At 37.4% G+C, this 12566-nt stretch overlaps 2 protein-coding genes across 2 annotated transcripts; one reads left to right on the plus strand and one right to left on the minus strand.

The window, feature by feature from the left end:
* The first annotated feature begins 6762 nt into the window (after positions 1-6762).
* On the plus strand, positions 6763-8345 carry LOC101296949 (nudix hydrolase 17, mitochondrial-like). Its single transcript, XM_004297395.1, has 5 exons — positions 6763-7151; positions 7386-7491; positions 7606-7689; positions 7815-7943; positions 8078-8345. Exons 1-5 carry the CDS (start codon positions 7081-7083, stop codon positions 8219-8221), a joined length of 534 nt encoding a protein of 177 aa, XP_004297443.1. The 5' UTR covers positions 6763-7080; the 3' UTR covers positions 8222-8345.
* Positions 8346-9056: 711 nt separating this feature from the next.
* Positions 9057-11618, minus strand: LOC101305261. Its single transcript, XM_004298460.1, has 6 exons — positions 10432-11618; positions 9993-10269; positions 9795-9872; positions 9611-9679; positions 9321-9464; positions 9057-9185 (listed from the first exon to the last, which is right to left on the minus strand). The coding sequence occupies exons 1-6, from the start codon at positions 11616-11618 to the stop codon at positions 9057-9059; spliced, it is 1884 nt and encodes a 627-aa protein (XP_004298508.1).
* Between the last annotated feature and the right edge of the window lie 948 nt (positions 11619-12566).

Below are 12566 nucleotides of genomic sequence, written 5' to 3' on the forward strand. Positions count from 1 at the left end.
CCCTCCTCTCCTTCCATGATGTTGTTGATCATGATCATGTTCTTTTGCTCCATATATATGATCCTCTTCTTCTTCTTCTTCTTCTTCTTCTTCTTCTTGTTTATGATGTTATGAACGTATTGAAGACTATATATACTAAGACAAGGAATGAAGGAAACAAAAGGGACACGATTTCTTGATGAAGAGTGAGAAAGGGAGGGAAGGTATATAAGCAAAATTGCGGAAAAGGGGTTAGAGAGTAAGTTATGACTTTTATTAGAGACGACTCTTAGGCGTGTTAATACGAATTTTCTACTCAAATTTGCCCCTCCTTTGTTTTCTTATGCATGATATACATGGATGGGTCACCAACTTTAGGATTAAACTGACCAATTTGATTAATGGGTTTAGTCTAGTGATTAATTGGAGTCGGGTTTGGTCAAAGAACAATTAGCAAGAGTCGTAGAAAGAGGATAGGTCGGTAATTTGGGGCAGAGCCACCTGCCTTATTAACTTGGAATTTCTTAGTTGACTGGGTAAGGTATGTATTCTGCACCAAATGTCTTGGTTTCAGACTCTCATTGCTTGCTGACCCAACAAGGACATAGAATAGAGAAGACTTGCTTGAATTCTATGTCGTATTAAGAGCAGTAAGTTTGGCTGTTATGTATGGATAAGGTGAAGTTCACAATGAAATTCTGGTATTTCTGGTATGAAAACTTGTAGATGGTTGATGGTTCTTTTCTTCTTGACAAGACTAGCATGCTGACATGGTGACATGGTCATGATTTGGTTATCTCAAACGTAAGAGAGGGTAAAAGTAGGGCAAAGGTTTAATGTTTTATCACGACTAAGAACTTGCAAGTAATGACACTTTCAAATAAATTCTTTCTAAATGAACCGAACTAAGATCTTCCACACAAACTCAAACCGTTAAATGTCTCTAACAACACTTAACGCGATCTTTCATTCTCTCATGTTTCCACACTTTAGATTAAATTTCGTGACTAACTTTTTCCTTTTATTCTAGTCTGTCTGTTGAGATTCTCTTTGCTCCATCCAAAACACCCATGTTTCAAGCTTTAAACAGATTACTAACTTTCAATTAGGTTGCTAAGGATGAATCAATAATCTTGCTTTGCTTATGGAGTTACTAGCATTAAGCCAGGGATGTAATTTGTTCATTAGGTTTGTTCTATATTCAATCATTTGGGCCTGCCATAGGGTGGGCTAAAGAAATGTCAACAGAAATGTTCAATGGCCATATTGAACCCAAATATGTTTTGGGCTTATCAGCCGAAAGATAAGATGCTCTTCTGGAAAATGGTAGTGCCAAATCAATATTGTAAGCATTTGTAGAGCAAATAGTTTAGTAGTTAAGTGAGCAATCCCTATGCAATATTTAATTTTAATGATTTTTAACACTGATTTATTTAGATTCACTAAGTCAGTAAGATGCTCCATAATGCATGCATGTGAGTTGTTGGATATAGAAATTGATGAACAAATCTTTGCATGTTATTCAGTCAATGAAATTCATGATACTAGAAAACTGCCCCATACCATACGCGGCCGCTAGAAATGACAATTTTCGAACATTTGGGAGTTGGGACGATCACTTTGTTTGTTTCACTTGTTGGATACACACATAACAGTTCATTTGTACAAGTACCGATTCATATGTATTACGAAATCTACGATCTTATTGTTCCGACCATCTATCTTAGCCGTCCGAGTTTCTTGGAGGCCGGCAATCTCATCGGTGTTTTGGTATGATCCAAACCAGATACACATGGAAACCCTACTTAATTAGTAGTTAGTACTATTCAATTCGATTTCATTTTAACAAATAGATATGTGTTCCATCAATGTTTCCATGCGTACCTTATAAAATGGAAACTATAGTAATGTATTGTCTCGTGGGGAAGTTTCCCATGTGACCTATGCTGCTAGATGAGGGGGCAACTATATATGTTTAACATTGGACTTTTTCTTGGCATACTAAATCTAAATTCAATTTTGACATGCACTATCTATATATTTAGGTCACACCTAACAGGAGTTCAATGAAACCCAACTCCCAACTGTTGCAACTAGACCACCCTTTTAATCTTTGTTAGCATCTCAACAAACAAGCAATGCAAAATGTTTTGGGCACTGATTGAAACCATTACTACTCGAAAAAAGATTATGTCAATCTAGTTCTTTCATGTGGCTAAAATGAAGCATATGTCGTTCAGATTCCTTAGCGTGTAATTTTCTTGTTTCATACGTCTTTATGCGATACTAAGCAGCATGTTATTCTCAAGCATATTTTGAGAGGGGAATCTCGAGAGTTTTATTTTGGACAACTTTATGTCTTTATCGGATGTTTCAGCATAATCTGTTACGTTTTAACATAATTTAAAAAATTGTCGCTATCTCTTTTAAATTATTATATTGTTATGGAATTGTCTGCTACTATGCTGCTCTTTGTGCCATGATTTCTATTAGGTTATGCTAAATTAACTTGTCCTATCATCTTTATCATGACAAAGAGCACCAATTTGTAGGTGTTATATATACATGCACTCGAAAACAAATATTGACTTAGCTTTCTTATATAGTGATGACAAAAGGGAATCACAATCCACAATATAAATGACGAAGGAAAAGCTTCCCCTAACCCCAACTGCTCCACTATTTATATAGTGAAAGAACTTGGAAGAAGTCATTTTATATATGTTTTGTGTGATTATTATGTATTGAGGGACAAAACAGAGACCAAATAATTCTTAGGGAGTGGGCGGGCATGCACATATTTTCCACTCCATGTGAGTCCGACCATTTCAAACCCTCGACTTGCTAGTCTCACTTTGAAGGCGACATCATTTATTTTGTTAGGGACATCTATCTATTGATAACAACCTTCAATACTTTTAAATTACTTCTTCGATTAGGAAGCTAGCTAGAAGTTGTTAGATGGTTAAAGACATTTGATAATGACCAGAGGAGGTTAAATTCACCAATCAACAACCCAAGTTGTGATATAGGTTTAATCTCTGTTTATGTGTCAAATCAAAGTCGAACGCAAGATGAAATGAGTTATGGGCGAAGCTTAACCACTGAAACTCCCCAGCTCTCATAAATAGAGAAGAAAACTCAAAACGCTCTACTCTCGAACGGATATGATTTGGATTCTTGCATGTACTTTTCGTAAAGTGTATTGAATGATTTCCCATAAATATTATGTAGATAAGTCTTTAAAGAACTGTTATTAGTCAAGTGTTGTATATGGATTAATCTATAGTCCTTATTGGATGACCATATTTCTCTAGTTGTTGATTACACTACTGTTCCACAAATCCGTATTTGTTAGTTTATATTTCAGATTGTGCATAATACTAAGGAAATGTATCTTTAAGGATTGAACTATGGACAAAATTCGTCCTCTCAGATCCTAGACAAAAATTCGTCGGCTACTTCCTCACATCAGAAGCCAAAATGGTGAGGCGGAAAAAGTGAGGAGGAAGGAAAAGAAGAACCGGAGTTGGAGGCGATGAGGCGGTGCAGAAAGGTGAAGCGGTTCAACTATCAGATTGATCTCGGTCGAATATTGAAGTTCATGGCAGAGGTTGGTTTCTCTCTGGAAGCTTCAAGAGATAACGAAGCGGATGCAGAAAAGTTTGCCACGTGTTGAGGTGATGTAGCTTTTATATTAACGTGGAATGGTAGTGTTTTGGCCACAATCCTCAACAGGGACAGAGAGAGATGGTAACAGTCAATGCTTCTACGGATACAGGGCGTGGCACCGTGTGGACGCAGAATGTAGTAGAGTTGTTGTTGTAGAGCGGTAACATGTACTTCTAATCAAACGAAAGTAGGGCTCTGGTGCCACCTCGCGGACGAGGATTTACAATAGCTTCTCCGCCACTAATATCGATACTCGCGATTGTAGCGAACAGAGCAACCAAAGAAAAGGAAAACGAGAACGCAAGGGAACTTGAAAAGTAAAGGGTGCAGAGCTCCGAAGAGCTTGAAAAGTAAAGGGTGCAAGGACTCCAGAGAGACTGGAAAGTAAAGAGACAAAGCTCCGAGGAGCTTGAAAGTAAAAGGGTTGCTAAGGCGAGATGTTTTAACGTTAGGTTCAATTATGTTGAAAGCTATATTGTATTTTTATTGAGTTATTTAGTGTGTGTAGAGTAGATCTCGAACTCCCTTATATAGACATTTTAGGGCCACATGTATTAGCCCAAAACATATCAAAGACTTGTGGAAGTCTTTAACGATAAATGTGGCGTAGACGATGTTAATCACCTGGTGGTCGTTGCTTTCTTTAAGGAGAAAAGAGTCTTCGCTGTGTGTGCACCTATCCTTAATCAAATAGAACATTGCATTATAATTGGACTACTCCACCTTCAGCCATGCAACACGGATGGCTAATTGGATATGTATGAAAGCTTAATAGATAAATAGTTCACGTCTAAGACTCCCTCTCTTATGTGAAGTCCTGCACCTCGAATGCAAGACCTCCTCGCATGCAAACTTTATCCAGCTCGCATGAAACTTCAGTTCTTGTGTGCGAAGGCTTCTGCATAGCTTGCATGCTAGACTCCTAGACTCACGCGAACTTTACCGATTAGCTCGCATGTTTTCGTTGGCGGGGCATCACTAATAAACTTAATATTTTGGGCTCGTCGGTGTAGACCATGAATTTAACTAATATTCACTTAAACAATTACTATTTAGTAAAATATTAATTTTGGGTGTGAACAGAGCTGTTATTAAAATGAAAGTCAATAGGCAAAACCGCCCTCACATTGTTCTTTATGAACAGTAACCGGACCATGACATCATCTCAACAAATAGTATATGTTAAATATGTGACTACTTACACATTTCTAATGGAAGTTTTGAAATCACAGATAGTGTTGGGACAAAAAGTCACACAAAAATTGTGATATGGTCATCACCAATATGTATCTATTACTAATTCTGAGTCATTGTCCACTCATGTATGATGATTATACAGTCGACACTTTTAAGTTTTGACAAGAGCTGGATTCAGTGGGTAGCTAGAAATTTTTGACACGAGGGTTAAACTTTGTTCTCGATATTTGTTATAATTTGATTTATAAAATTATAATTTTATTGAAGTAGATGTAAATAGTGTCTCATACTATATAACACAATCCCTAAATGTTTATAATGCATGGTAAATTGGTAATTAAAAACTGAAATGAATGCCTAATTGGACTAACAATGCATACTAAGAAGAATATCTTAATTACAAGATATTATGAGAATTTAAATCAATGGGAAATAAAAGAGAAATATAAATGAGTATGGCCAAAATATATATATAGTTTTCTATGAGTCGAGGATTTAGAGAAATGTAGGTAAATTAGTTGAGATTTTATTTTTCTATATTATCATAAGGGTCAATTATGTGTGTATAATACTATATAAACTAAAAAACGAAAAAGTTTCAACCAATTAGCAAGATAATAAAAAGTTAAGAGAGGTCAGTTGAATTTTCTGGTCCTACAATGGTTACGTTACTGGCTGGATCTATTATAATTTATTGTATTTTGAAGAACTAAAATAGGTTTTTAACTACAACTTACGGGAGTGAAGGTTGCAAATTGATATCATCATTCCATACACTAATCCTAATCATTAACCACTCAATTCATCATTAGCTTTTCCTAATAGAACCCAAGTCACCCACCATTTTCTTCAAGAAATATAAAACACCGCCCAAAAAAAGAGAAGAAAATAAGAATTAAAAAACGAAAACATGCAGAGGCACGCCATGATTATGCACGTGAGTATGTTCTTCCAAAAGTCAACCTACAACCAACCCAGTTATATAGCGCCACGTGGACTGAACTAATGGTTGTTGTGGGAAATGACACAGAAACTCCTCGAGCAGATCCCGTCGCACAAGGCGACGTGAATGTCGTATGCCCTCACGGCACTCTGGTTTTTCTAAAGCTAGCTACAAAACAGCTTTGCTCTCTGGTACAACCTTAACTAAAACTAAAATGCAAGATCTGAACTCGGGCACAAAGCCAACATGAAACTTTGTTTCACGTTAAACATGTTTTGAAGGAAATTGATTTGAAGATAGCAACAAGATCCCATACATGAAACTTCCAATAAATGGATCGAGTTAATCTAACAGATATATGCGACAAAACATTAAACTTCAATTATCTCGGCCCATATAGGCCTACAAAGTCTTTAACAAAACCGTGTGGTTTCGATTACAAAAACATTGATATCATTTTGCGGCTTATATTTATCATAACCAATATATTATCGTCATTGTATTTAACTTGACTACCACGTAATATTATCTCGACCCGCGTTTAAGGTTACATCGTATTTATGGTCACTGGCGGAGGCGGAGCCAGAGAATACACAAGAGGGGGGCCAATATAAAAGAAGGTTATAGTAAACCTTCTAAGTTAGCTAGATACTAAACACAAGATACATATAAAGCTAAGGTTTTGAGGGGTGTTATAGCACCTTTTGGTATGTGTTTAGCTCCGTTAGTATTTATAGTTAGTCTCAAATGAATTCATATTAGTGCAAGTGCATGTTGGTGTCTTGAATACGTTTTAATTGTTACTGTTGTTTGATAATTTTATTTACCATGTCTAATTATGACGGTTATATGATTACACGTGATAATAAAAAAACAGAAGAAAGGGTCCCAGCACCCCAATATAGAAATGATCAAACTAAGACGTTTTATTATATCGAAGCGGCATCCATGAACGCTTCTTTTCTATATATAACCAAGTCTGGTGTTTCTGTGCCAGCCCATCCTTCATCTCTCTGCCCCAAAACTTGAAAATACCAAAGAGATCCCTACCCAACTTTGGATATATTTCCGCGTTAATCTTCGACATTTTTAACCGATATCTTCGTTATTTTGGGATTCAGTGTGGAAGTTGTAACAGAAAACAAAGGCCTCTCTGGCCATTACATCCTTAGTTTAAAAGGGAACCTTTCTTTTGCCAAAGGGTTTAATTTTACTTGCAAATCTGCAATCCCCAAGTCCTGAAGAAGAAGACGAAGAGGAAGAAGAGGAAGAAGAAGAAGGAGATAGATATGACTTGTTTAGTTGCTAGAACGGGAAGGGAGTTGCAGAGGTACAACATGGGCCGCCGTCAAGTCGTAGGGTAAGGCTGCTTGGTCTTTTTCTTTGTATCTGTTGAGTTGAGAGCTTTTCGTGACTATTGACATGGCAGTTTTGTTCTCTTCTGTTCATCATGGGTCCCTAATCCCTTTCAGATTGTACCCCATGTTCCCCATTCATGTTCTTTTTGATAATTTGACGTTTTATCTCATGCATAAGTGATCAAATTTTCGTTTTAAAATGAAGAACTTATTCATCATTGAAATTAATCTTGCAGGTGCATACCTTATAGATACAAAAATGGCGTTGATGGTACCGAAAGCAAGGAGTTGGAATTTCTTGTGATAACTTCACAGAAAGGCAATGCATTCATGTTTCCTAAGGTATGCAATTGCTGCCTCTTTTTTCATGTTGTTGTTTTGTTCAATTGGAATAAGAATTGCTTCTACATGCATTTAGCTTTGCACTGAAATCCAACAATTGTTGTTCTTTTTTAGGGTGGTTGGGAACTTGATGAATCTGTAGAAGAAGCTGCTTCAAGAGAATCGCTAGAAGAAGCAGGAGTTCTTGGAAATGTTGAGGTTGGTATTTTCATTTCTTATTTCTTCTTTTGATTGAGGAAGAGGGGTAGAGTCCCTCGAACTTTTACCTTACATTTAAGAGCATTGTGGCGAAGATTTTGACCGGAATGTTAACTTGATGGCAGTGTCAATTGGGACAATGGAGTTTCATGAGCAAAAGACACGACACATATTATGAAGGCTACATGTTTCCTTTGTTTGTCAAGGAGCAACTGGATCTCTGGCCAGAGAAGAACGTACGACAACGCGTTTGGGTACGTCTTTGATCTCTGTTGATTTGCGTTGAGGATTTCAAGTCCTACGTTTGAATATATAATGTTATGCATATCTGCATGTACATATGTTCTCTATAAAAACGTGTTGTGATTCGTTGTTTGTATGTATACAGATGACTGCTGCCAAAGCTAGAGAAGCTTGTCAACATTGGTGGATGAAGGAAGCCTTGGACATTTTGGTCGAGCGGCTTACATCAGAACAGAATCAGAGGGATGAAGAAGATGCGAGTCTAGTATCGGCTTGTTCTCTGAGCTAAGTAACAGATATCAACTCCTATTATTCTGTACATATTCGACACTTTCTTAGAGAATCAAGCCGAAAAGGAGAAGAACAAAGAAAAAGAAATGACAATACTGCTTAGAGATGTTTTCAGCCAACCAGAAAAAACTGGTTGTAGTTGTAAACTTCAGGCATACACCAAGTGTAAAACAACCTGTAGTTTATAGTTCGTTGTTATTGTTCATCTATAGTGCCGCTGCCCCTTTTTGTGATTCTCATGGCTGTTCTGATGAGAAAGCAAAATGGAAGTGTTGGAAAAGTACAAGAACAAAATCTGATGTTAATTGTATCATTATTTCTCTACCGGAATTCAGTACATTAATTTTGTGTTTGAAATAATCGATTAACTACTGGTTCAGAAACATCAAACACTGTAAATGAAAATTCCATTCCATTACACGAACACATTGTTTCGCCAGGTCTAGATTGCAGCATCTACCTGTGCAAAAGTTCCAGCCTTCATTTGTATCATTATATTCATACTATAAACAAAGCACATCAAATTATTCTGCTACATATGGAATAGAGGAAATCGCAGATAATGAAGCACAATATATCCAACTACGAATTAAAGATGTTCATATAGAGAATGAGCCTCACTAGTGGCTCTTTCTGCAACAGTAATCACTATAATCCTTCTAAGCCTATAATCAGTTAACTGAGTTAAGTACAAAAACATCATATTCCGAGTCAAGCAACTGTTTTTGGATCCTGTTCAAGAGCTAGCACAGTTTCCTATCAGCTTTTGGGTCATGTTTTCCAATTTTGATTATGAAGGATGTGAATACGCTCCACTCAGATGGTTTTTCCTCCTAGTCTTGTTTGGCTTTGGAAGTACTTCCACTACTTGTCTCCAACTTCGATGTGTGCCGCAGTAGTTCCTTCTCTTCTTGAGGTACACAGTTATTCTTGGGGCTAGTCAGCAAGTATGGTACTAGATCCTACAGCAAGCATTAACCTCATGTGAAAGTTTGATCTTAATTACATATGTTGAAAGGTCTGTTAGGCTGGCCCTGGACATTTAAGTGAGAAATAACCTTATATAAGCAAGGTACATATCACAGACGGTAAGTTACCTCCATAAAATCATTCGGATTAACCATTCCTTTCCATGAACACATTGCTTCACTAGTCATGGGGTCAATCAGCAGCACTATGGTTCTTGAGTCCAAGATGTACTTTCTGGAAACCATATCACCTTCAGGTGTATCAAAATACTCCTATAAAGCATAAAAAAGCATTTTCAATTATAATCAAGAGCTTGTATACGATAAATAGAAAACAAATTGCAAACTCAATCTAAGTTTGACTTGGTAGAAATAACAAACACTGGGAAATAGTAACGAACATCAAAGGATGTACTTACGTGCCAAAAGATAAGATTGGTACTAATGGTCTCACAGACAGCTTTTTCAGACCAGACGTGGTGATTAAGCTTCACAGAGGAAAATACATGAACCAAAAGTGAGTCCTAGCGGTAATTAGAATGTATAGAGACTGACAAACATAAATTAAGAACTACACCACACAGAAAAATGAAATGCTAGTACCATATGCGAGCTGAAATTATCCAAACATTGCATGTTCACCAGGAGCCATTTGTCTTGGTTACAAGCAGTATCTAAGGCCTGTAATATTAGTTAAAAAAAATTTCAAATTTCAATTCCTCACTAACCACTGGACTTGTAGAGTAAACACATTATGCAGCAATGAGCCAATGAGTAAGATAAAATTAAAATGACCATTACCTTGTCAAAGGAACCCTGGAAGAGTAGCTTAGAGGGAGGGCGATACAAGGAAGCAGGATTATTGTGACATTTTTCAGGATAGTATTTTTCCCTTTGTGAGAGTTCTTCGGGGTAATTTTCTTCCCTTTGTGAGAATATTTGGGGTAGCTTAAATTTTGGCCACAAACTGAGCATGGTTAAAGGGTTGGTGTGCTTTGGTGCAGAGCCAGATGAGGATAAATCGGCCATTAACGGTGTAGTCTTTGAAGTACCAAATGATCTAAAATCTCTTTTTGGACTAACAAACGTAAAAAAAAAAATTAAAAAACCGTTGAAGTAAGAAATCTGGTTAACAAAAAGAAAAAGCATACACATATATTGAGGTCCAACAATCTGACAATTAAGAGGATGGTCTATGCAAAGTGCAAATTAGTGCCAAAAAGGGATTAGATCATAGTACCATGTCAAGGAGAGAATAGCTGGCTTTCCAGGTGAGGAAGATTCAGCATCTGACAATTTAATAGGAGAACCAGCTTTAGCAAGATCACCAGGGTTGGTAGCTGATAAAACTTGCACCTTGTCAAGACCAATTTCCCTCTTAATAAAGTTCAAATTCTGTAGAAGCACTTTCTCTCTAAAAGGCAGCTTCAAATCTAAGAATTGATCCCCGAACTTTACTTTCGCATTCTGATTGAACTCATTTCCGTGTTGTTTAAAATCTGTATGCAATGCCTCGGTAGAGAAAGTAAGTGTATCACCTGCCTCATTAACATATATAAGAGCTTCTAATTTTTGGCTTTCGTCTGTCAAACTAGTGGTAGCTAGAGCAGTACCCTTCTTATTTCTCTCACTTTCAACGTGTCTCTTCATTGAATCAATTAAGTCTTTCAAATACTTATCGCCACTCTGAAGGATTGACTCATCTGGAGCATCAGCGACAGGCCAGTCTGCATTCACCACAAAGTCCATCTTGTTCAGAAGATCCCTCCAGACATACTCCCTATAGTGTGGACAGATTGGAGTTATAAGACATGTCTGCACATCCATAAAACGCCACACCAAGTCACGGTTCATTGCGTTTGTACCACCACATGAAATCTTGTACCAATCTCTGGCATCTTGAAGCTCAAAAATGGAATCCAGGGCTCCTCGAAACTGGCCAGCTTCGTATTGCTCTTTGGTCCTGTTCAAAGCAATGTTTATCTCATTGGCAAACACCCTGTCTGCGAAAGTAGAAGGGGGACCACATCTCAAAGATTCAAAATCTGCAGCCAAGAATTCTTCATGCCATGACATCTCTTCATTGAATTTTAGGATGGCAGTGTTTGCAGCATTGTATACAGAAGCTGCATTGCTATGTAGAAAGTTGATTTTTGCCTCATCAACAGCACCATCACAAACATATACCAAAGCAAATCTGATGACATCAATAGGAATATCTGGCAGCCATTCCAGCTTTGACAGACTGAACGGATTTTCCATAAAACTATCAAAAGGGAGTTTTCCAAAGAACTTGTGACCAGGCTTTTCACATTCAGCACTGAAAACTTTCTCGTCTTCCCACCATTTTCGAACTTTTGCCTCAATCTCCAAGAGAAACTCTCTATTGCGCACTTTGGATGAGCTCGTCTCACCTTTGGCTGCCATTAGGTTTTCTACAGGCCTGAAAGTCGTACAAAAACTACAAACTGCAAGTAACATTGATAAGTTCCCAACTTCCCACAAGGCAAATTAACTACTCCATACATAAAATTACCATGAAAGATTTTTAACACAAGAGGTAAAACCAAGGAAGGTCCATACATGTGACACTGAGACAATCTAGAGGTCAGTTCTAACAAAACTAAATATTTCCTCTACAACCTCAGCCATTATGAGGCTAATAAATCACTCTTCAAGTTCTTCAATGCAGCAGCCGCAAGTGTAAAACTATAAGAGTGAGAATCTTCCATATCTAGCGTATACAATTATGTGTCTATCTCTCGAGCACATTATTCGTGTTCTCTACTCACTACACTCCACAATCCACAGTTTCGCACCACAATACAACTACAGAAGGTCCTAACACATTCAATCCATAACAAACATTAAGTTACCGAAAATTCAAAACAAAATTGGTAAGTAAAAATATGAGTTTCTAACTTCCATCTACTTTTCGCTATTTTTCTCTCCCACATCCACACTTCTACGAACCAAAATTTCAATCAAACTGGAACCGAAAACTAAATGCATAACCAGATTCATAAGCAAACGAGAGAGAAGCAAAAAGAAGCCCTAATAGCCCAAAATCTGTGAATTAATCGGCAGTAAAACACTAGAAATTACTAAATTACAGAGCTACACAGTGATATCCGTACAAAAGCGAACCTCGGTGAGTACATATACGTATATACATTACTGAAGCGTATACGCACCATAGTAGAGAGGTATACATACATGGATTAGAAGCGAAGCTAGAGTAACAAAGCAAAGCGAGAGTAGCAAAGTACAGCGAGGTTAAGATTAGCGCACCTGTGATGGAAATTCCGACGGAGGAGCGGCGACGAGAGAGAGAGAGAGAGAGAGAGAGAGAGAGAGAGAGAGAGGTAGGTAGGT

Source organism: Fragaria vesca, linkage group LG4 (assembly GCF_000184155.1).
Source record: "Fragaria vesca subsp. vesca linkage group LG4, FraVesHawaii_1.0, whole genome shotgun sequence".
Lineage (NCBI taxonomy): Eukaryota > Viridiplantae > Streptophyta > Magnoliopsida > Rosales > Rosaceae > Fragaria > Fragaria vesca.

What these genes read in the sequence shown, in the direction of transcription:
- LOC101305261 (XM_004298460.1), bottom strand. Translation starts at nt 11,618, where the DNA reads ATGGCAGCCAAAGGTGAGACGAGCTCATCCAAAGTGCGCAATAGAGAG. An exon ending in GCTATTCTCTCCTTGACATG is followed by an intron (nt 10,270 to 10,431) that starts GTACTATGATCT and finishes TACGTTTGTTAG; the next exon opens with TCCAAAAAGAGATTTTAGAT. An exon ending in ATAATTTCAGCTCGCATATG is followed by an intron (nt 9,680 to 9,794) that starts GTACTAGCATTT and finishes TCCTCTGTGAAG; the next exon opens with CTTAATCACCACGTCTGGTC.
- LOC101296949 (XM_004297395.1), top strand. Translation starts at nt 7,081, where the DNA reads ATGACTTGTTTAGTTGCTAGAACGGGAAGGGAGTTGCAGAGGTACAAC. An exon ending in GAGTTCTTGGAAATGTTGAG is followed by an intron (nt 7,690 to 7,814) that starts GTTGGTATTTTC and finishes ACTTGATGGCAG; the next exon opens with TGTCAATTGGGACAATGGAG. An exon ending in ACGTACGACAACGCGTTTGG is followed by an intron (nt 7,944 to 8,077) that starts GTACGTCTTTGA and finishes GTATGTATACAG; the next exon opens with ATGACTGCTGCCAAAGCTAG.